Below are 24,921 nucleotides of genomic sequence, written 5' to 3' on the forward strand. Positions count from 1 at the left end.
AGGACAACACTTTACACCTGCATGATTCACTTCAACAAGAACACTCTTCAGGGGACATGCACACTGTCTTGCACAAAAGGGACCCTGTCAATCCTCAAAGGAAACAGGTCTTGGTAGTAGGTGTCACGACCCAGGCTACAGAGCACCAATAACCATACGCAGAGGCCAGATTCTATCTAATATCTTTATTAAGGAAATATATAAAGTTAGTAAAAGCAAATGTAAAAGTTAGTCCAGAAGTAGACCTTTCAGGGAAGGTCAAAATTAGTCCAAAGAAACAATGTCCAATATGAAATATTAAGGTCCAAAGTTGTAATCCAATAACCGAAACACTCACTTTGCCAGGCAAAGTGAGGGGAGATGACAAGGTCCTTTAGTCCATGAACTTGAGCAAGGCTAGGAAATAACTTGATACTTGAAACAAGGCTTGAAACGTGGAACAAGGTAACGAGGAACAAGAACAAGGTCCGTGGAATAACTTGGTAAAATCCGTGAAACAAGGCAAGGTTTAGTCCTGGGAAAACAAGGCAAGGTCCGTTGGTAAACAAAGGCTGGGAAACAGGAGCGAAGGCTGGAAACAAGGCAAGGCTTGAGCAGGAACGAGGCTAGAAACGGAGCGCGCTGTCCAGACACAACTCGCTCCGGAGGCTGACGAATTGACTCCGCAAAGTTACTCCGCGGGTAAAACACCTATATAGAGTCTAACTTTCCCGCCGAGAGCAGTTCTCTGGGAACCAGAAACGAAAGCTAATCTCTGAGACCAGATGTTTGACTCCTTAAAGATTCTCATGGAAAGTAGGCTTAATTGGCAAATTCTTAGCAATTATTCTCGCACTCCTGCGCGAGGCTGCTTCCAAGCCTCTCTGTTGTTTACAAAACTCATGGCGAGAAAACACTGGAGATGTAGCCTCAGTATTTGTTTGACATACTTCTGGAACATAATCCTCTTGCAGGTGCAAGGTTCCCAGATCTGGCTGGGAAGAATCTGTCTGGGAAGAATCCAGTTCTGACTGGGAAGGTAAAAACCCCAAGTTTTCTTCTTCATCAGGCATCACAATGTCATGAGCAGGACTACAAGGCCCATGGGTCATCACACTATCCCCCTCCTCAAGCCCCCTCCCAAACTGGGACTCTCTTCCCGAGGCGCGAGGTCGTGGCTTGGCGGGATAGGTCTGATGGAAGCGACGGGTTAGATCAGGAGCGTGAACTGTGGAAGCGTCTTCCCAAGAGCGTTCCTCAGGGCCAAAACCCACCCAGTCAATGAGATATTGCAGGCGGCGGCGGTGAAAGCGAGAATCCAAAATGTCCTGAACCTCGAACTCGTCCTCCCCATCCACCAAAATAGGGACGGGGGCCGGCCGGTCTACATCTGGCCGCACACCATCCGCCGGAAGGAGCAGGGAGCGGTGAAACACTGGGTGAATGCGCATTGAGCGCGGAAGTTGGAGTTTGAAAGTCACGGGGTTAAGTTGCGCCACCACTGGATAGGGGCCAATGAAACGGGCATCTAACTTCCGGCAAGGGCGATGGGAGGGCAAAAAGCGAGTGGACAGAAAAACCCGATCTCCTACCTTGATTTCGGGGCCCGGCTGGCGATGTTTGTCCGCGTGACGTTTATAGTCCTCCTTGGCTTGTTCCAGTTGCTGGAGCAAAAGTTGTTGCACCGCTGTGAGTTCCTGCAGCCAATCTTCTGCTGCGGGAACTTCTGAAGTTTCAATGACAGGGGAAAGAAACGTGGATGGAAGCCGTAGTTTGCAAAGAACGGCGTTTCTTTTGTAGAAGCCTGGACTCCATTGTTGTAGGCAAATTCCGACAGTGGTAACAGAGAAGCCCAATTGTCCTGTTGGTAGTTTACATAACAGCGAAGGTACTGTTCCAAAGTGGCATTGGTGCGCTCCGTTTGCCCATCCGTTTGGGGATGATGAGCTGAAGATAAACGAGAGTCTATGCCCAATAGTTTTTGTAGTGCCTTCCAGAAACGAGAGGTGAATTGGGATCCACGGTCTGTGACCAAACTCTTGGGCAATCCATGTAGTCTGAAAACATGTTGGAGGAATAAATCTGCAGTCTCTTGGGCTGTGGGAAGACCTTCACAGGGAATGAAATGGGCTAACTTGGTGAAAAGGTCCACCACCACTAGGATCGTGGTGAATCCACAGGAAGGTGGTAAGTCAGTGATAAAATCCGCAGAAATTATTTCCCATGGGCGAGATGGGTTAGGAAGGGGGTGTAGAAGCCCTGAGGGCTTCTCCCTTCTTATCTTGGAGCGCTGGCATACTGGGCAGGTGTTAACATATTTTTCCACATCCTTGCGGATCTTGGGCCACCAGAAATCTCTTAGGATCAAATGCATGGTTTTAAATAGTCCGAAATGCCCTGCTGGTTTGCAGTCATGACACAGACGAAGTGCTTTTTCCCTGCCCGGTCCGGGTGGGATATAAACATGATTTCTATAGCAAAGCAGTCCATCTTTAAGCGAAAAGGGAAAATGCAGACCTTGACGAAGTTGATCCTGCGCCCAGGCATCTGCTTGCTGACTAGCCCTGATTTCTTGAGCACAGATGGGCCCTGGAGTAGAGGGAGTTGAATCAATGGGAGTGGATTTGGTGTTCCCCACTGTGAGCGTGGCAAAGTTCTCGGGTTGTAGTAGTTGGGATTCAAAGGTCTCCTTGCGTCCTGCAGCGTATTCCGGTTTACGTGACAGGGCGTCTGCTTGCTTGGTTTGGGCTGGGGTCACATAATGAATCTGGAAGTTGAAACGTTCAAAGAATAAAGCCCAACGTTGCTGCCTCTGATTTAGCTTGCGGGCAGTTCTTAGATATTCTAGATTCCGATGATCAGTGTGGACTTCAATGGGAAATTTGGCCCCTTCTAGCCAATGTCTCCAAGTTTCAAAAGCTGCCTTTATGGCTAATAGTTCTTTTTCCCAAATGGTATAGTTTCTCTCTGGTGCGGTTAGTTGACGAGAATAATAGGCACAAGGATGAAGGTGATCTCCCACCGGTTGTAGGAGCACAGCCCCAATTGCCACATCAGAGGCGTCCGCTTGCACCACAAAAAGGGTTTCAGGATCTGGATGCTGAAGGATTGGCTGGGATGTGAATAATTTCTTTAGTTGCTGGAACCCTTTCTCTGCTTGATCAGTCCAGCGGAAGGGCTGTTTTCCACGGATGCAGCTAGTGATTGGGTCAGACCAGCGGGCAAAATCTGGAATGAACTTACGGTAATAGTTCGCGAACCCCAAGAATCGCTGCACCTCCTTCTTGTTAGTTGGCGCCCGCCATTCCAATACTGCTGAAACCTTGGCTGGATCCATGGAGAGCCCTAGAGGCGAGATACGGTATCCAAGGAAATCTACCTCTTGTAGATCAAAAGCGCATTTTTCTAGCTTGGCATAAAGTCCATGATCCCGCAATCGTTGCAACACCATTTTGACGTGGTTCTCATGTTCTGATTGTGATCTAGAAAACACCAAAAAATCGTCCAGGTAGATTATCAAGAACCTATCTAGATAGTCCTGGAAAATGTCATTGACAAAATGCTGGAACGTTGCGGGAGCTCCGCATAATCCATAATTCATAACTCGGGACTCGAATAATCCGAATTTAGTCTGGAAGGCGGTCTTCCACTCGTCCCCTTCTCTGATGCGAACTAAGTTGTAAGCTCCCCGAAGATCCAGCTTGGTGTAAACCTTGGCTCCTCGAAGTCGGTCTAGTAGATCCGAGATTAAGGGCAGGGGATAGCTGTTCCGCTTGGTGATATTATTCAATGCTCTGTAGTCCACCACCAAGCGTAATTCCCCTGACTTCTTCTTCACAAACATCACTGGGGAGGCGGCTGGGGATTGAGAGGGTCTGATGAATCCCTTGCGAAGGTTTGTCTCTATGAATTCCCTGAGAGCTTCTTGCTCTGGTTCAGTCAGGGAGTAGAGATGCCCTCGCGGGATCGGGGCCCCCTCCACCAAGTCAATGGCACAGTCATAAGGTCTATGTGGGGGTAATTTTTCGGCTTCTTTTTCATTGAATACATCCCAATACTCGGAGTACTTCTTTGGCAAGGTGATAATGGGCTCGGTGTCTGTGGCATGGCAGACCTTGGCTACGAGGCAATGGTTTTGGCAGTACTTTGAAGCAAACTGCAGTTCTCTGTTGGACCAGGAGATGCTTGGGTCGTGAAGTGTCAGCCATGGAATCCCCAAAATCACAGGGAAATGGGGAACCTCAGTAACAAAGAAGGAAATCTCTTCCATATGTTCCCTTATCCACATCCTGGTGGGTTCCGACCACTGGCTTACGGGGCCCGTCTTGAGAGGGCGGCCATCGATGGCTTGCACCACACGGGCATTCTTGAAGTCATGATATTGTAATCCCAGAGAGTCGGCATACTCTCTATCAATGAAATTGTTGGTAGCTCCTGAGTCTATCATGGCGTGGATCATGACGGGTCCCTTTTTTGCTGACCATAAGGTGACCACTAGAAGGAACAGGACCCCGGTTGGCGGCTCTTGAATGGGTTTCTTGACCGGGTTGGCGAGCCTCTCTACGCCCGGTCGTTGGCTTCCCCCGCCGGCTGTGTGCCAGCCGCCTCAGACGTCTTCGTCTCCGTGGAGGACGCCGCCGCAAGACGGGCGGCGGGCTTCCCTTTGGCTGGGCACTCTCTGGCGAAGTGGCCCCCATTCCCACAATACCAACAGAGATTTAGGCGTTGGCGGCGGGCCTTCTCGGCGGCATCTAATCTGGGACGCACATTGCCCAACTGCATCGGCACCTCCTCGCTCCCTCTGGGGTATGGGGATGGTGGTGGGGGTCTCCACACTGGACGCGGCTGAACGCTGGCGGGAGCGGGGGGTTTTGCCCCAGCTCTACCGCTCAGGCCTCGTACCCACTGCTTCCTGTTGGCAATCATGACTTCAGCCCGTAAACATTGATCGATGAGTGCTTCCAGCGTTTGGGGAGGATCCACCTTGGAGATTTCCTCCAGCATTTCAATGTTGAGACCCTCCCGAAATTGTCCTCTGAGGGCAACATCGTTCCAGCCGGTGTTGTGGGCCAGCACTCGGAACTCGGCTATGTACTGAGACATGGGTCTGTCTCCTTGGAAGAGGCGGCGGAGTTTGTGCCCGGCTGCCTCCAAATTGTCCTCGATTCCCCAGGTCGCCTTAAGGTGGTCCAAGAAATGTTGCGCTGACCTTAGATGTGGGGAGGCTTGGTCGAACAGAGCCGTCGCCCAGTTAGCCGCTGGCCCGTCTAGGAGACTGTAAATCCACGCCACCTTGATGTCTTCCTGGGGAAACTCGGCATCACGGGCCTCTAGATAAGCTTGGCATTGGCGACGGAAAACATGAACCTTAGAAGCTTCTCCAGTAAACTTGGTTGGCAACGCCATGGCCGGAAGACGGATTCCGCGTTCCTTCAAACCCTTTATTTCTCCATCCTGTGCATTGAGCTTATCACGGATTCGGTCCACCTCATCCTTGTCGATGGTGTAGGTAATCGGCTGGCCGCTCGGCCCAGGTACGACTCCGGTAGACATTCTGGCCGAGGTTAATTGGTGCTTAGGGTGGCGGAGTCAAACTGTCACGACCCAGGCTACAGAGCACCAATAACCATACGCAGAGGCCAGATTCTATCTAATATCTTTATTAAGGAAATATATAAAGTTAGTAAAAGCAAATGTAAAAGTTAGTCCAGAAGTAGACCTTTCAGGGAAGGTCAAAATTAGTCCAAAGAAACAATGTCCAATATGAAATATTAAGGTCCAAAGTTGTAATCCAATAACCGAAACACTCACTTTGCCAGGCAAAGTGAGGGGAGATGACAAGGTCCTTTAGTCCATGAACTTGAGCAAGGCTAGGAAATAACTTGATACTTGAAACAAGGCTTGAAACGTGGAACAAGGTAACGAGGAACAAGAACAAGGTCCGTGGAATAACTTGGTAAAATCCGTGAAACAAGGCAAGGTTTAGTCCTGGGAAAACAAGGCAAGGTCCGTTGGTAAACAAAGGCTGGGAAACAGGAGCGAAGGCTGGAAACAAGGCAAGGCTTGAGCAGGAACGAGGCTAGAAACGGAGCGCGCTGTCCAGACACAACTCGCTCCGGAGGCTGACGAATTGACTCCGCAAAGTTACTCCGCGGGTAAAACACCTATATAGAGTCTAACTTTCCCGCCGAGAGCAGTTCTCTGGGAACCAGAAACGAAAGCTAATCTCTGAGACCAGATGTTTGACTCCTTAAAGATTCTCATGGAAAGTAGGCTTAATTGGCAAATTCTTAGCAATTATTCTCGCACTCCTGCGCGAGGCTGCTTCCAAGCCTCTCTGTTGTTTACAAAACTCATGGCGAGAAAACACTGGAGATGTAGCCTCAGTATTTGTTTGACATACTTCTGGAACATAATCCTCTTGCAGGTGCAAGGTTCCCAGATCTGGCTGGGAAGAATCTGTCTGGGAAGAATCCAGTTCTGACTGGGAAGGTAAAAACCCCAAGTTTTCTTCTTCATCAGGCATCACAATGTCATGAGCAGGACTACAAGGCCCATGGGTCATCACAGTAGGTGACTCCCTCCTTAGAGGAACGGAAGCCATCATTTCCAGACCGGATGGGATGGCTCGAGAAACATGCTGCCTCCCGGGGGCAAAAATACACCATATCACTCAGAGGCTCAGCAGGCTCCTAAAGCCCCATCACCCTCCCCACCTTATGTTGATTCATGTAGGTACCAATGACACCGCTAGGCATACTTTTCAAAAGATCACAAATGATTTTCGAGCTCTGGGAACAAAGCTAAAACTGTATAATGTACATGTGATCTTTTCATCCCTCCTCCCCGTTGTAGGACACGGCTCTACAAGGGCTGGAAAAATAGTACAGGTCAATAACTGGCTCAGAAAATGGTGCCAAGAGGAGCATTTTGGCTTCCTTGACCATGGTCTACTCTTCCAGGAGGATGGCCTATTGGCAAGTGATGGGGTGCATCTCACACAAGCAGGAAAACATCTTTTTGCACACAGACTCACAAACCTCATCAGGCGCACTTTAAACTAGATCCACTGGGGGAGGGGAACAACAGCCTGGCGAACACTATATTACCCACGACCACAGGGAACCGCCAAAAGGCTAAACGGAGGGCTGCACAAACACAGCAAGGACCAAGTACGGAGAGCACAATAATCCCAAATAAACAGCTCAAGGGGAGGTCACAGGGGCCTACATGTCTTTACACCAACGCTCAGAGCATGGGAAATAAGCAAGACGAACTCCAACTCTTAGCACAGCACCACACATACGATGTCATAGGCATCACTGAAACCTGGTGGGATGACTCCCATCACTGGAATGTAGCCATTGAGGGCTATAACCTCTTTCACAGAAATAGAACAAAAGGGAGAGGAGGGGGAGTAGCTTTATATGTCAAAAACAGTTACGTTGCAGAAGAAATGCAAGACTGTAATCCGGGAAACCAGCTTGAAAGCATCTGGATAAGAATCAAGGGAACCGGGACTCAAAAAGATCTTGTCGTGGGTGTCTACTACAGACCTCCGAGTCAGGATGAAGGACTTGATGAAGCCTTCTGTCAACAGCTGACCAAACAGGCACAAAGAAGAGATATAGCAGTCATGGGCGATTTCAATTATTCCGATATCTGCTGGAAAACAAACTCAGCCAAGAGTACAAAGTCCAACAAATTCCTCACTTGCCTTGCAGACAATTTTATGGTCCAGAAGGCAGAAGAGGCAACAAGAGGATCAGCAACTCTTGATCTAATCTTAACAAATGTGGAAGACCTGATCAATACAGTTGAAGTGGTTGGATCCTTAGGGGCAAGTGACCATGTGCTCCTGGAGTTTGCAATACAAAGGAATGCTGACAAGTCAAACACGCATTCTCGACTTTAAGAGAGCTGACTTCCAAAAAATGAAGGAATTACTGAGCGGCATTCCATGGACGCCGATATTAAAAAACAAGGGAGTTAAGGATGGATGGGAGTTTTTCAAAAGTGAAATACTCAAGGCGCAAATGCAAACAGTGCCAACAAAGAAGAAAAATAAGACAAGTGCAAAGAAGCCAGAATGGATGTCCAAAGAACTTCTAACTGAGCTAAAGCTCAAAAGTGACATGCACAAGAAGTGGAAAAGGGGAGAAATCACCAAAGAAGAATTCAAACGTATAGCCAACACCTGTAGGGAAAAGGTTCGCAAGGCTAAAGCACAAAATGAGCTCAGGCTTGCCAGGGACATAAAAAACAACAAAAAAGGCTTTTTTGCTTACGTTGGTAGAAAAAGGAAGAAAAAGGAGGCGATAGGGCCTCTGCAAGGCGAAGATGGGGTGATGGCGACAGGGGACAGGGAAAAGGCAGAACTGCTCAATGCCTTCTTTGCCTCGGTCTTCTCACAAAAAGAAAGCCATCTTCAACCTCAGCAACATGGAATGGACGAAGGATTGGGGGAAATCCAACCCCAAATAGGGAAACAAGCTGTCCAGGAACACCTGGCCTCTCTAAACGAATTCAAGTCCCCAGGGCCAGATCAGCTACATCCAAGAGTATTGAAGGAATTAGCGGAAGTTATTTCAGAACCATTAGCAATTATCTTCGAGAGTTCTTGGAGAACGGGAGAAGTCCCAGCAGATTGGAGGAGGGCGAATATGGTCCCTATCTTCAAGAAGGGAAAAAAGAACGACCCAAACAATTACCGTCCGGTCAGCCTCACATCGATACCAGGCAAGATTCTGGAAAAGATCATCAAGGAAGTGGTCTGCGAACACTTAGAAACAAATGCGGTCATTGCCAATAGTCAACACGGATTTACCAAAAACAAGTCATGCCAGACTAATCTGATCTCTTTTTTCGATAGAGTTACGAGTTGGGTCGATACAGGGAATGCTGTGGATGTAGCCTACCTGGATTTCAGTAAGGCCTTCGACAAAGTCCCCCACGACCTTTTGGAAAATAAACTAGTAAAATGTGGGCTAGACAAAACTACGGTTAGGTGGATCTGCAATTGGCTAAGCGAACGAACCCAAAGGGTGCTCACCAATGCGTCATCTTCATCATGGAAAGAAGTGACAAGTGGAGTGCCGCAGGGCTCCGTCCTGGGCCCGGTTCTGTTCAACATCTTTATTAACGACTTAGACGAAGGATTAGAAGGCACGATCATCAAGTTTGCAGACGACACAAAACTGGGAGGAATAGCTAACACTCCAGAAGACAGGAGCAGAATTCAAAACAATCTTGACAGACTAGAGAGATGGGCCAAAACTAACAAAATGAAGTTCAACAGGGACAAATGCAAGATACTTCATTTCGGCAGAAAAAATGGAAATCAAAGATACAGAATGGGGGACGCCTGGCTTGACAGCAGTGTGTGCAAAAAAGACCTTGGAGTCCTTGTGGACAACAAGTTAAACATGAGCCAACAATGTGATGCAGCAGCTAAAAAAGCCAACGGGATTCTGGCCTGCATCAATAGGGGTATAGCGTCTAGATCCAGGGAAGTCATGCTCCCCCTCTATTCTGCCTTGGTCAGACCACACCTGGAATACTGCGTCCAATTCTGGACACCACAGTTGAAGGGAGATGTTGACAAGCTGGAAAGCGTCCAGAGGAGGGCGACTAAAATGATTAAGGGTCTGGAGAACAAGCCCTATGAGGAGCGGCTTAAAGAGCTTGGCATGTTTAGCCTGCAGAAAAGAAGGCTGAGAGGAGACATGATAGCCATGTACAAATACGTGAAGGGAAGTCATAGGGAGGAGGGAGCAAGCTTGTTTTCTGCTGCCCTGCAGTCTAGAACACGGAACAATGGCTTCAAACTACAGGAAAGGAGATTCCACCTGAACATCAGGAAGAACTTCCTCACTGTGAGGGCTGTTCGACAGTGGAACTCTCTCCCCCGGGCTGTGGTGGAGGCTCCTTCCTTGGAGGCTTTTAAGCGGGTGCTTTGAAAGCGATTTCCTGCTTCTTGGCAGGGGGTTGGACTGGTTGGCCCGTGAGGGCTCTTCCAACTCTATGATTCTATGATTCTATCTGGCTGAACAATGTGGAAAGAGAATTCTGGACTAGTTAGTCTGACCCATCAGTGTTCATGTTTTCACTGTTGAATGAGCTTTCCTCTAGATATTTGCATATTGTTCAAATGCCCTAGTGAAATAATTCTCATTGCCCACAAGACTACCAGCTGTCATATCTTAGTATCCATGCTGTACTGTAAGTGTATCTACATAATAACCTTGCCCAGTTCTAGAACAAGGGTGTCAGTGCTTTGCTCAACTTGAATGGATACAGCAAGTAATGGGGGCTGTGCTTTCCTGTTTTCCTCTCACATGGGTTGAGCAAAGCCTACTGCCTACTCTGAAGAATTCTAGAAACTGAAAAGACAAATAACAAGGGCTGTTACTTAAAAAAAATAGATTCTGGAGGTATGCACAGAAGGGACCATTATCTACATACTTGAAGCAGTTTATAATTTGATTTGCACAAATCAGATGTGTCAAGTGAGTGAATCTAACCCCTGTAGTGAGTTAGGGGTAAAACTAATGGATATGGGAGGAATCAAAACCATTTTTAGTATTACCAGTCATCTTTTGTTACTTTTTAAAAAAATCTCAATTATAGAAAAGGACACTTACTTGACTCCTACCCTGTTTCCCCGAAAATAAGACATCCCCAGAAAATAAGACCTAGTAGAGGTTTCGCTAAGTATAAGGCCTCCCCCAAAAGTAAGACCTAACAAAGTTTTTGTTTGGTAGCATGCCCACCAAACAGAACAAAGCATGCAGGATTGTTAAATGTATGTACTATAGATTGTTGTACATGGAAATAATGGTAGTAACAAGAAATTCTTGATAGGATTCACAGTTTGGTTATGCTGGTTTGTGATAACAACTACTGTACAGTATATAATAAATGTTCATTTTTTTTGTTCAACAATAAATGTGAATTCTTCTTCATGGAAGAATAAGACATCCCCTGAAAATAAGACCTAGCGCATCTTTGTGAGCAAAAATTAATATAAGACACTGTCTTATTTTCGGGGAAACAGGGTAGTCACTATGGCCCCACTGGGTTTCCTGAAACGGTTGAGCACATCTTTAGATAGCTGGACAAGCAAGAATAGGCATTCTGTATTAATCAATTCCCTGGCCCTTCTAGTAGAAGATGATTGGAACAGCATAGAACAAAAAGATTAAGAAGGAAAGGGAATGAAGGAATGGGCTAACAGATGGGACCTAAACTAGCATTCTGTGATGTCCCATGGGCCATGGAGTCCTGATCCCAGTGCCATTGTGGCTGATGAGGAGGAAAACAGAGGATTTTTGCCGGCTCACCAAGAGCTTTCCAGATGCCTGATGTTGATGTTTCTTCCTGAGAGCCTATTACGGAAGACCTTGACCAGGCCTTTCCCTCTGCCTCCCCTCCTTTTCCCAGGAAACAGTCCTATGCAGCGGGCAGGAGCGAGAAAGAGCAGGTTCGGAGGAGCTTGAGAATAGCAGTTAAACAAGACGCTAATTAGTCATGTTCCCCTGGGAAACTCTAGGGAGGAACGCATCTGGAGGGAGATGTGTTTTGTTCTCCTTTCCCTGGGGAAAGGAAGCTGGACACCTGCTTTGCAGAGAAATGAAACCGGGATAAAACTGCCCGACACGAACAATTCCATGCGGAGTCAACAGATCTACTTCGGGAGTGATTTTGTGGTTCCAGCCAAGTGTGGACTTCGCAAAGTCCGCAACTCCAGTTCCTAGCCTTGCCTTGTCTAGCCAATTGTTCAAGAACTATCTTGCCTTGTTTCCAGCCTTGGACCTTGCTCTTAGAATCAAGCCTTGTTTCTGACTTTGCTGTGGACTTACTCTGAACTTTGGAAAGAATTTGGACATTTCCCCACTCTATTGCTTGTAAATAGAGTGTGTTTCGGTTTGGATTTACAACTTTGGACTCTAATATAAAATATTGGACAATATAATTTTGGACTATTTCTGACCTTTCCTGAAAGGTCTTATATTGGACTATATTTCCTACTTGTTTTTATTATTCTTACATATTTCCTTAATAAAGATATTAGATAGTTTTTGGCCTCCGTGTGTCGGTTCTTAGTGCTCTCGTTGCCCTGGGCGTGACACATTCTGTCCTAAGATACCAGATACCAGCTGATCTTGGAAGCTAAACAGGATCAGTCTTAGTTAATACTTGGATGGGAAACTGCCACTAGATACCAGGTGCTATATTTCAGAGGAATGAACTGGCAAACCACATCTGTTCCCTGCCTTTAAAATTCCTATTAAATTTGTGGAATTGCTATACGCTGACATGCAACTGGAAGGTAGACACATACACCTGCTACCAAATACTTGAATAACACGACAGCAACCTCTCTAAAGAAGGGTCTGGCTTTTGGTTCTCACCCCACATCCTTCAATCTTTGCCTTGATCTTTGCCTGCTTTTACTGGATGGTTGAACATGACTTATTAAAAGACACAGTATAAAGGTATTTGGGGGGACTCTGCAGCTGTGCAAATAATAGCTCCTGTTTACCTACATTCCCTGGCCTTAGCAAGAATATGTGAGCCACCTCTCACTCTCACACCTAGGACAATCACACCAAGCCCACATCCAACTTTTCTGAGCCAATGTTCTCCCTGACTCCTTCCTGATTTCTAGTAATAAGGATACATTTATACCCTCCCTTGAAGCAAGGTAAAAATAGTTTCCTCTCATTGTACTGTGTTTCCAACTGGTAGCAAACACTTCTCAGAGCACATACTCCCAAACCAATGCATGTCCCTTTAGGAAGCTGGAAGCCGTCAAGAGATTGTCGGTTCACATTCCACACCTTGTTCAAAATACTCTCAGAAGAAAGAGTCATCAAAAGCCCTCCCACCAACTCCTCTAGTTTCCCTGGTGATCAGTGTTCAAACAGCTTTCGTATCTTCCACAGTCCCCCTTCTTTCATTGTCTCATTTCATTTACCTTGCTTGCAGTCTTTGCCTCCAAATCCCAGGGGACATTCACAACTGAAGGTGTTCCATTGGTTGACACAGGTGCCACCATTGTGGCATGTGTTGCTGTCACAAACATTCTTCTTGGCTGTACAGCCTAGAAGGAGAATATGAGATTGTGTTGGAAGGGACAATAGCAGAAGAGGATTCCCTGCTGACTAGGATCGCAGGCTGACGTGATTAATGACAACCATGACAAGCAGGATCACTTCTGAGGTCCATTCTGAAAAACCTGCTGCACCACAAAGCACCATTGATGGCTAATGGCATGGCAAATGTGCTACATATTTCTAGGTAGCCTTTTTTTGGCCATCCCAAACAATTTCTGTTGGAAATAGCAACCTCTCAAGCCACTCACTATTTATTTGTTAATGTATATATTTGGTAACCCGTATTCTATATGTATATTGATTTGACTCTTTGGTGTGGAGTTATAGACATGTGATCATACTGAGCATGTGCAGATTCATATCTGTTTAGACTTCAATGGGAGCAGTCTTGCATCAGATTTCAGAGGAGATGCATGCATGCATTTATGTGTTTGAACTTCATGAAAGCAGTTTGCTGTTTGGACTTCAGAGAGAAATCAGTTTAGAGACTTCAATATTTGCTTATAGACTTCAATGTGTATAACTATACTCAAAGACTATGGACTATTGATCAAGACTGATATTCTGTGTACTCAACACTGAGAGAAGAAGCTATATCCTATCTGTAACAGAACTTTATTAAGAAATATGCCTGTATGGTGAATTAATACAAGATATGCTATTTTTCAAAGAAGACTTTGTTTTATCTCTGAATGCATATTTTAACTAAGAGGTTTAAAGGGAGTGTATATCTTTTGGGCAACTTCAACTGCGAACAACCATCCTCTGCTAACCAACTATATTTTTGTAGTGGCATGTCTTTACCCTTGGCAGTCTAAAGACATGGTTCTTCAGTTTAACAGCTGAAGATACCTGTGTGCTATTACATTAATGCTTGTGAGTATCACTTATTAAAAGAGTTGATTTCTAACAAGGTCATGCTTTTCTTGACTAGTGGTTTTCCAAATATGGTCTCCACATATTCATGAAGATTCACATTTGCCAAAAGGATATGTGCCCATAGATTGGGTGCAGTTATGTTCCAATAGCTTATGCAATAAGTTATGTTTTGCAATAGGTTATGGAATGTCCAATAATCTCACCATCAGGGTAACCCTCCAAATCCATTACCCTACCTTACACCACAAACTACATACCAGGCACAGTCCCATTGTTGGCAATGAAGTCAGCCATGTCCACCTCTCGATTGTCAATCAAGAAGTCCCGTATACAGCCTACAAAATGCCTGTTCCGCACTGGGAAGCTCTCGGGCAGGTCAGGAACTCCTCCTAGCAACAGTGGACCAGTCAGATCCAGAGACCTGAAAAGCCAAAATGAATATTACTCAGGAGAGACATGGATGAAAGAGAGAATCGCTAGTTAGGAGACTTTGCTGACCTAAGTAGATCGGGTGGCTAGTTCAACAGCAGTGCTTCAGGGTAAGACTGAATGAAAGCCACAAAGCTATATATAACTGGGGATGTTGGACACATTGAAAAACCAAACAAGAGGGAATAGGGGGTTGAGATTTTAGCAAAGGAGAACTGTCTCTCTGCATATAACGTTGCTATAGCAGAAGGGGGCAAAGGAAGGCTAAAGAGCACAGTAGCTCCACAGTGAAAAATGGTGCTGTCCAAAGTGCAGCATATTATACACTCCTGGGGAAATCAGTGTTAAAAGTTCATATTAGTCATGGATTTATGGCAGAAGTGGGCAAGTTATCATTTTCCTTCCGGCAAAAATGGGAGCACCCGGTGACACACTGTACGCCCACCATGATAGATCCCCTATGAGCTAAAGGGTCCTGGAGGGAGAGCTCTACCTTCCCTTTCTGCACTCTCTCCACAACCTATCATTGTGACAGCATTTCCCAAAGGGACAATAATCCCATGAGGAACCAGATTAAACCCAAGTCTATTCCTTAATTCATTTCTACAAGCTCATTAGGTATACTTAGAATACATGCGAAATCCTCACTTCTTGGTGCCTGACTGCATTCCTTGAGCTGAACAAGAATAGTTTCCTAGGAGAGAACCAAATTTCAAGGCCACTGATGTGTCACAGTCGTCCACCGTCACAACAGCTACTTTCTGTTCAGAGGGCCCTTGTGGAATTCCAGACATCCCCATCAGAGGCTGTAAAGAAAAAACAAAACCTGGTTGCAAATACCTTGAGGCAGCCAGTTGAGGCTGCACAACAACCTCAAAGCAGCACAATAAAGCAAGGAAGAAGAAAGAGAAGGACATCACCCACAAGAAAAAGCAAGGAAATCCCACACCCAACATCCCATGAGCTAAGTATTGGTGTTCTTCAGTCTAAACACATCCTGCTGCCCTGCTCAGATCATAGACAATCCTAGAACAGTGGTTCTCAACTTGTTGGTCCCCAGGTATTTTGGTCTACAACTCCCAGAAATCCCAGCCAGTTTACCAGCTATTGGGCTTTCTGGGAGTTGAAGGCCAAAACATCTGGGGACGTACAGGTTGAGAACCACTGCCCTAGAAGATCTACTTTAGCATGTACTCTTAACTCTTAACCAATTTTATTGGCATGATACAGGAGAATCTGGAGGATATCAAAACCATTACTACTTATCAGTTAAAAACACACTGCACACCTGCTGAACACTGGAAAAGCTAAGATGTCAGTGTAATATCAGGGTCAGATACTTCTGAAGTACTGCACACTTCTGTGATGTGAGGCACTCAACCAGTAGAGTGGTAAAGGGGCAGATTTTCTCCCTTATTCCTTGTTGCTTCACCATTTTGATGTGAAGAAGCAATTCTAATAAGCATTATCAAGTATAATGACACAGCCAGGAGCTGAAACTTGTTCTGGATTAATGAATCTGCACTAAAACTGTACATTGTGTCTACACCCCTGAGGAGAACTAAATAATCTGATCTACAGAAATTGATCCAAGATACTAACACAGTGACTAATATTGAACTATTAGCAGGCACTGCCCACCTGTTTCCACATGTCTCACAGAAGCAATAAAGGCTATGAGACTTTCTTGTGTGTGTGTGTTTTTTAACATAAATTTGAAACTCCCATGATGCTAAATTATGTTTCATTCATCTGTTGGATGCATAGAAAATACCTGTGTGACACAAATATTCAGCATGCTCACTCAGCATCCTCTCAAGAAGAACACTATGAGAGCATGAGACCAGAGATGCTATCTTACACAGGATCTCTACCAACTGATTTTCCTTTTGCCATCAATGTATTGCTGTCTTTTAAAGCAGTGTCCTTTGTGAAATTTTCATTTATTTTGTTTTATTTTGCAACTACGATGGACAGATTTGGGGGGCTTGTAGTAAAATAAAAAAATCTTGACCTCAGTGTCCAATAATCAGAAACATGATGAAAATAAGGAACAGAGGGGAGTCAGCTGCCCACTTTGCTCCAAAAGGAATAGCTGGGATTCAGCTATTCAGTCATGGAATCCCACTGGGTGTCCTTGGACAAGTCACATTTTCTCAGGCTCAGAGGAAGGCAGGGAAAACCCCTTCTGAACAAAGTTTGCCAAGACAATCCATGGAAGGTTTTCTTGGTGTCACTATGACTTAAAGGTACACAACAAGGAAAATTAGGCAAGCATGTTACCAAAGCTTAACTGGGTTTTTTTTTTTTTGGGGGGGGGGGGGGGGTGAACAAGCTAGTGGGTCCATAATCAAATTAAAAGTCTACCACAGGATCGCCAAAGCATTAAAAATAACAAATTAATCCTTCACTTTTTTTTCATTGTCAGGGTGTATGTATGAGAAGTTTCTCCAATTCTCTGCAAATATACTGGTTACTGTGCATTTTCAAGTCGTTTCCAACTGATTGAGACTCAAAGGCAAACCTATCATGGAGTCTTCTTGGCAGAATTTGTTCAGATGAGGTTTTGCCTTGCCTTCCTCTGGTCACCCAATGGGTTTCCATGACGTAGCAGAGATCCAGACCCTGGTCTCCCAGTATTCTAATCCAACACTTAAACTATTACACCATGCCGGATCCCTATCAAATATATAGTTTATGTAAGTTAAGCTTTTAAAAATATTAAATATGAAAGACAAGTACTGCTTTACAAACTGAAATCTGCCAGGGTGCTACATCACTTGGCCCTGTAAGTAACACAGCCTGAGCTTCTGGACTTGTCTCTCCCGCTTTGTGTTTGCCCACTCGGCTGGTGTTCAACCCAAGGGCCCCCACGCCTGGCGAAAGAAAAACACAGGTCATTGGTGCCTTTTTTGTGCAGGGCTGGACTATAGAATTGGGAGAGGAATTCAAAGGCCATGGCGAGGAAACAGGACAGCTCCAGACAAAGGGAGCAAAAGGGAGCTGGGGGAGAAGGAGGCGGGAGGAGGGAGTGGCCATGGCAACAGGTCACGGCACAGCACCAAGGGACTGGCAAGCCGCCCAAAACTTCAACCAGCCTTTGAGCTGCTCCTTCCCACAGAACATGCAAAGCAAAATTGGGTTGGCGGATGGAGGGAAAGGAGGAGTAGTTCAGCTTCATGTTTAGAGCATAACATCTTCCCTCACTTGCTTCCAGTGCCAGAAACATCAAGGGCAACTCCCAAGAGCCGGAATACTTTAAATACAATAAGTCTGTTTTCAGTATACACTGAGTGTAACAACACTTTACTGAGTGGCGAGCAGACATATAAATTGTTGCCCTCACCTGCAAAATCTATCTGAAAAAGTATGGGGGTCCCACTCTTAGACCAAAAATGCCAAGTGAGCACACCCATGCCATTCAAATGCGACACACAGCAGATTCTCAACACCCATGAGGATTGGTAAATGCCAAATAAAAGTAATTTTGGTTACTTGAGAATTATTATTTACAATAGGCCCAACTAATACTATACCCTATATTTTGCCACACCATAAACTCTGTATTGACTTGTTATTGATATTGAAATACAGTAATTTAAAGCAAATAAAGACAAACTGAATGTAATGTAACATTTATGCAAATAAATAATCTGATTTTTGTTTTTATTTAAAGTATTAGTTCTTCAATTTTTTGCCTTATTGCTTTGGAATTTCAGTTGACTGGGAACCTACTATATTTTCAATTATTATGAAGGTAAAGGCTTTCCCCTAACATTAAGGCTAGTTGTGTCTGACTCTGGGGGGTGATGCTCATCTCCATTTCTAAGCCAAAGAGTCGGTGTTGTCCATAGACGCCTCCTAGGTCATGACTGCATGGATCACTGTTACCTTCCAGCTGACCTATTGATCTACTCACATTTGCATGTTTTTGCTAGATTGGCAGAAGCTGGAACTAACAACGGGAGCTCACCCTGACCGCCGACCTTCCGATCAGCAAGTTCTGCAGCTTAGCGGTTTAACCCGCTGCACCATCACTGCCCAAATTATAATGATGATGATGATGATTATTATTATTATGATTAGTAGTAGTAGTATCCCATCTCTTCCCAAGACAAGGTACAACACATTAAAAAACACAGATAAAAATGTAAGACTATTAAAACATATATATTAAAAAAGAAATAGACATAAGGTGAAGACACATTGAATTCATTCATACCAATAAAATGTAAGTTGAAATTCATAGGTTAACATTCTGGGGATACATGCATCTATGAAACAAGCTCTCATGGTAGGGAAGGATGTCTTCCCCAATCTGCTTACTTGGAGGCAAATCTTACTTGCCTCGGGGAGTTAGATAAAAGGCTCCTATTTTTTGGGATAAGAGTACATTAGGAGGAGCCTGAAACCCAAGGGCAAAGAGAAAAACTTCCCTCTTTCTGCAATATCTAATGCAATGTGTCCTCAGGTAACCCACCATGAATGAAGTCATTAAAGAACGCATCCTCTTTTCTTGTTTCAGCCTGCCTTCTCAGGCTGTTGTTCTGTAGACGTGTTTGATCATGATTCTCATCAACCCTGACCAGTTCTGCTTTCAACAGCAGTTCCTCCAGCCCATTGGTTCTTTCCACCAGGTCAGAGAGGAATAAACTGACCTATGAATCTACCCTTCCTGCCTCTCATCAACACACACATAATGCAGTTCAGCCAGCCACATAACCAAGTTAGATGTGCCGTGCTGCTGACATATCCATGTTTATTCTGTAGCCCATTTATTGAGAAATGCACAAAATGCAGGTTTATTTTGAGCAAAAGTTAAAGGACTGAGTTAGCCAAAGGCTAACAAGATATTCCCCACTTTTTTGTGAGGGAGGCAGCACTTCCCTTGTCCTAAACAGGAAGAAACCTCTTTATGGAAGGAGGAGGAAGGAAAGCACAAGACCTTATTTCCCACTTATCCTAGTTTCTGCAGTTAGGATATTTAAAATAACCATAATGATTCCTTAGGCCTTCACACACTTGGACTGAGATTAATACAGTACAACTTCTGTACACACAAAATTAGTATTGAAGGTTTCATATATCCCCTTGCAACAAAATATGCCGTCTCTACATATATTCTATGCATGTTCTACGTTTCCAGTGTAAGTCTATTGGGTGTGAAGTCTTTCATTTCAATAGGTTCTGCTATGATCTGTGGTTTCACATATCCATGCAAAGTCCATGAATGTATCCCCTGCTGATACACTGTTTCTAAAAGATGATAAGTTAAGCCATCCTCCCAGAAAGAACACTTTTGTCAGCAATTTCTCAACCACAGAAGAAGCTCCAAATCACTAGAAAGTTTTAATAAAAGTCGGTGTGTATTTGCTTTCACACAACATAATCAGACAAGGACAGCACAACTGCCTAATTAGGAAAGAGGCCAAGTATACACCCTCCCCATTTCCCTGGTATTATGTTCAAAAAACCTGTTCTGGACTGAATAGCTAGCCTTACAACCCTCATCATCTTAATTAGGAGTTTGTCTTTTGTTTGAGTTGCATTAGAAAATACAAGAAAGGCCACGGGTATATTTCCACAAATGAACCTGAGTAATAGCTTCATGTGGGTGTGACAGGGAATAATAAAAAGCAGTGGAAGAGTAGTGGCACCACACCTTTCCCCTGGCCCAGGCTTTGGGACTCCAGAGCACCAAAGAGATCCCAGTATCTCTGTTAACTTTTCTTTGACAAGCTACTCTGGTTACAACTCTTTGAGCAAGCCACTGGAAGTGTGCTTGATCCCCTTTCCCCCCTTCTTTGTGCACACTGTACTTGTGGATCTCAGCTTTTAAAATTGGACAGGAAGCTCTGAAGCTGGAAGCACTGTGTAGTGCATGGCATTGGTTGCCAACACAGAGAAGCTGGCAGTCTCCCACAGTAGAGAGCAAGGAATAACTGCTGGCGCAGAGGCAGTGTGCTTGGGTGAAGCTCCCGCAGGCGATCCAACTCATTGGGAGTGACGCCTGTGTTCAGAAATATTCCCAGGAGTGGGAAGGCCAACACCCCAACTCAACCAAAGGTCTGTCAAGTGGAAGCATGCAGCCGGACTCCACCAGAAGGCTCCAGTAAAACCGTTCTGCACTAAGACTGTCTTGGTACTATTCATTAAATATGTCTGATTGACAGGGAAAGAAGTGGATATACTGGCCTAGGAAGATGAAAAGCAACTCAAAGGAACAAAGGATAACAAGAGAAGTTGTAATCCAGCACCATGACAATGTGAAATAATCATTAAGCATCCGATATGGTTGTCTGATTTTAAACTGTGTACTAGGAGTTTCTGCAAAGTTTCTGTTGATCACAATTGTGTGTAACCTCTTCATGATAAACCAGTGCAACTCAAAGTGGTAGTTCGTGGACCAGTGCAGATCAGCAAGCTATGATCTCTAGGCCCCCAGAACACTTCCAAAAAAGGAAAGAAACAGGTATTGTCCAAGGGCTCAAATATAGTACTGATCCTTGGGACAATGGAGGGAAAGTAGCCAGTCCTAATATCAGATAGCATAAGAAGTCCTACCTCAAATGATGAGACAAGGCCTTAAAATGTGAAACATATTACCATTACACCTAATGACCAGCAGATTTTGCAAAGTTATTTTTGATTACTCGCCCTGCTGGCTGAAGGTTTCTGGAAGGCGTAGTTTCCCAATATCTAGCTGGCACCTCAGGAAATGACCGAAAGACTGCCTGAATGTCATAAAGATATAGAAGCTATGACATATAGAAGGTGGATTGTTCTAGCTCTCCAGTGAAGTATATATCATTTGGTTACTTTCTGCCCAAAGGATCATCATAAATGTAGTAATCTTGAGCTTCTCTCTGGGGTACCTCTTTCCATCAAGCAGGCCTGCTTGTAGTCAGGGCTCTTTATTCAGCAAATTGATTCCAGGTCTAGACCCTCATGCTCAAGCAAGGTCTCTCTCTGCTAAGCTCCCTCTGGCTGCTTGTCGCTCTTATTCAGCATGATGCCTTTTTGAAAAACAGAATGGGAAGCCTACTGAGCCTACAAAATGTATGCTAACTCCATGGGAGAACTAGGGACAGGCAAACACAAGGGCACAGCAAGTGGGCACTGCAGGGAACAGCCCCCCCCCCTGCATTCCCCCTGCTGTGGAGCCTTAGACCCCTGAAATCCTGCCTTTCTCACTGCCTTGTAATCTTCAATTCTGCCGCCTCTGCCACCTCACATCGGTAAGACTCCCCATTCCTCCCTTCGCAGCCCCCTCTCTTGCTCCCTGTGGCAGGCCATTCCCTTGGGCAGCTCTTTTCAGACCCAAGCTTATTAAGTAAAGCAGGCAGCTGTTTGCGACAATTGCACCAGCTGCTCACCTCCTCCTGCCCCCTGTCAGTGGCTGCCTCATTAAGAGAGTGGCTTCTTGGGACCTCACTGTGCTGGGACCACCAAACCCTCAAATCCCTGCCTTTATAGCCCTATGAATGCTAATGGCTGGAATCAGCAAGAGCCAGGAGGGCAAGGCATTCGGAGATAACAGGAAGAGGTAGCGATCGCTCAGGATCAAATACACCCACCAGCCTGTCATGGTCCCAGAAGTTACCCGCACCGTCTTCTGTAGAAGAAGATTCCAAGAAGTAACAACTGAAACCACCAATTAGAGATACTGTGCTTTGGGGATACTGGTAGGAAAAACTAGGGTAAAATAAGCAGAGTTCTTCAATGATGTTACAAGTATTGTTGAAGCATTAGGTACTTTGCAAAGGCTGTTTTGATTTCTTACTTATTATTCATAGACTACTTTTCTACCCAAATCTGGATTCATGTTGGCACGCAAGTTTAAAAGCAGGTACAGATATGAAATGAATCCTAATGTTAAAATACTGAATTAGAAAGCAGTTTTAAAAACACATTGGTTAAAAGGCAGTCGACATGACTCATAAGCTACTTCCTCAGTTACTACTCAATTCCTGAAAGCCTATATACATAAAAAGATCCTTGCCTACCCGTGAAAGGACAAAGAGAGAAATAGCCCGGCTGCTCTCAAAGGGGATATTTCAGCATGGGAGCGACCATTGAGAGGAACCCATCCCATGTCCCCACCAAATATGCCTCTGATGGCAATAGAATCAAGGGAAATTGCCCAAGCAGGCACATGGGTGAATATGGTCTTACCTTGTTATAATAATGCAGGTGGACCGTATGCCATTGCCCATCGCTCACACCCCCTGGGATGAATGGAGCTACTGTACTCGTTGACTCTCCTGAGGGAAACATGAAATAGAGAGGGGAAAACTGAGGAGGAGAAGCTTGATCCTATCACTGCATCTCCCAAGGGCTCTGAAGAGCTTGTATTCAACCCCCACCCCCTGGTGCTAAGTTGCAATTTCCAGCAGCCCTAGCTCATATGGCCCAGGGTGAGAAGTGCTGAGCGTTGCTGCTCAACATTATCTGGGAGGCACGTATTGTTACATACTCATGAAACTATGGTAGTAGTATTGGGGCAAGTACAGCATGGAAGAAAAGTAGTATGGGAAGGACTAGATTCAGGAAGTGAAAGTTAGATTGAAAGGATTAGGAACAGGAGCCCTAGTGAGAAGATGGGTGGATGTTTGTTTGCTTTGTTTGTTCAAATCCTGCCCTTTATCACAGCATCTCAGAGTGGTGAACAAAATAAACAATGTTAAACATTTCCAGATTGATACCATAAATAATTTGAATGAGATGAAAACACATTACAGAAAGGAACAGTTAGAACCATTCTTAAAACTGCAAAAAATTCAAACCATATACGTATATGCGTGTGAACATATATATATATATGCCTTCAAATAACCTGCTGACTTATGGCAACCCTATGAATTTCATAGGGATTTCTTAGGCAAGGAATTTTAGATATAGTTTTACCAATTCCTTCCTCTGAAATATAGCCTGCAGCACTTGGTTTTCGTTGGTGGCCGCCCATCCAAGTACTAACCAGAGCTGACCCTGCTTAGCTTCCAAGATCAGATGTAATCTGGGTGTTTCTCAAACTCTGCTCCTCCAGGTATTTTGACTTCTGCCCAGAAATCTCAGTCATCTTACCAGCTGTTAGGAATTATGGGAGCTGAAGTCCAAAACATCTGGAGGAGCAGGGTTTGAGAACCACTGGACTGGTGGGACAAAGAAAAGGTTCTCTTCTTCATGGCCAGAACCAGAGAAAGGGTTATTGGGAACAAAGGGGGAGGGATGTGAATTGCCAGAGCAATGATAGGGTGGAGATGTATCATACCTGCAGAGAAAGTAAGCTGGACTTGCTCCTGCACAATCTCCAGTGCCACAAAATCATGCCGCTCATTGAAGCGCCCATTGTAGAGAAGAAGCCCATCCCGTTCTTTGGTGGCAAACCTGTTCAACAGAAAAAATGCTATCTCAATGCTATCTCTAGACATTCACAGAAAAAATGAAAAAAATTGTGTTACGTTGATTGAGTGGATCCAATGAAACTCGATCCATCCAGTGCATTCATTTAAAAAGTATGGGAGAAGCAGGGCTTTGAAAGGGGGAACCTTTCAAATTCCCTCAGTCACACAAAGAACTTCACATATAGGATGATGATGATGATGATTTATTTCTAAAGCACCCTATCTCCCGGGGGGAAGGGGGATGACGACTCAGGGTGGTTTACAACATACAGCGGCAAATATTAAATGCCGTAAAGTACAGGAAAACAATAAACGATCATAAACAGGTGATAACATCTTAAACATCAAATATCAAATAATAATAAAGCAGGATAATAAATTAAACAAACATAAATAAAATACACAATTAGACAATATGCATTCAAAACAAGACTCAATAATTAAAATTATTAATAGTTTAAAATCGAGAGTTGTTTAATTAATTAATAGTTTAAAACCAATATAACAAACCATTTCCATATTCCAATTCCATTTTGCTTTAGAGAAGGCCCTTTCTCTCGTTCCCACCAGCCATGCTTCAGACAGGGGTGGGACCGAGAGCAGGGCCTCATCCGCCGATCGCAATGCCCAGGCAGACTCGTATGCGGAGATGCAGTCGGTGAAATATAGTCTGAGCCCGAACCATTTAGGGCTTTAAAGATATCATAATCTGTATCTTTGGGTATCAAAAGTGTGTGTTTGTGTGTGCGTGCACCTTCAGGCTGCCTATCATTTTATGGAGACCATATAAAGTTTATAGCATTTTCTTAGGAAAGAAATATTCAGGGCTGGTTTTGTCAGTCTTTTCCTCTGAAATATAGCCTAGAGTGCTTGGTATTTGTTGGCGGTCTCCCATCCCAGTATTAACCAGAGTTGACCCTGCTTAGTTTCCAAGATCAGACAGGATCTGATGGATAAAGGGATTTAGAGATATCATACACCTACAAACAATTTTCATCTGCAAACATTCACACAGAGACAAGCTACTGTCGCTTCTTGTCGCACCTATTTATATATTTCTATAACTGTAACATTTATAGCTCCATCTTTCCTGACTTCACAAGAGTATACAT

The 24,921-nt window shown here is 44.7% G+C and overlaps 1 protein-coding gene across 2 annotated transcripts in view; it reads right to left on the reverse strand.

The window, feature by feature from the left end:
• Positions 1–24,921, reverse strand: part of celsr2 (cadherin EGF LAG seven-pass G-type receptor 2) — a 132,528-nt gene that overhangs the window by 33,683 nt on the left and 73,924 nt on the right. For both annotated transcript variants that reach the window (XM_062978412.1, XM_062978411.1), the window contains exons 4-8: positions 23,677–23,792; positions 22,581–22,669; positions 15,054–15,211; positions 14,234–14,397; positions 12,959–13,084 (exon numbers count right to left, since the gene is read on the reverse strand). In XM_062978412.1, coding sequence (XP_062834482.1) covers positions 12,959–13,084; positions 14,234–14,397; positions 15,054–15,211; positions 22,581–22,669; positions 23,677–23,792 — 653 coding nt within the window. The remainder of the gene's footprint in view (positions 1–12,958; positions 13,085–14,233; positions 14,398–15,053; positions 15,212–22,580; positions 22,670–23,676; positions 23,793–24,921) is intronic.

Source organism: Anolis carolinensis, chromosome 4, assembly GCF_035594765.1.
Source record: "Anolis carolinensis isolate JA03-04 chromosome 4, rAnoCar3.1.pri, whole genome shotgun sequence".
NCBI lineage: Eukaryota > Metazoa > Chordata > Lepidosauria > Squamata > Dactyloidae > Anolis > Anolis carolinensis.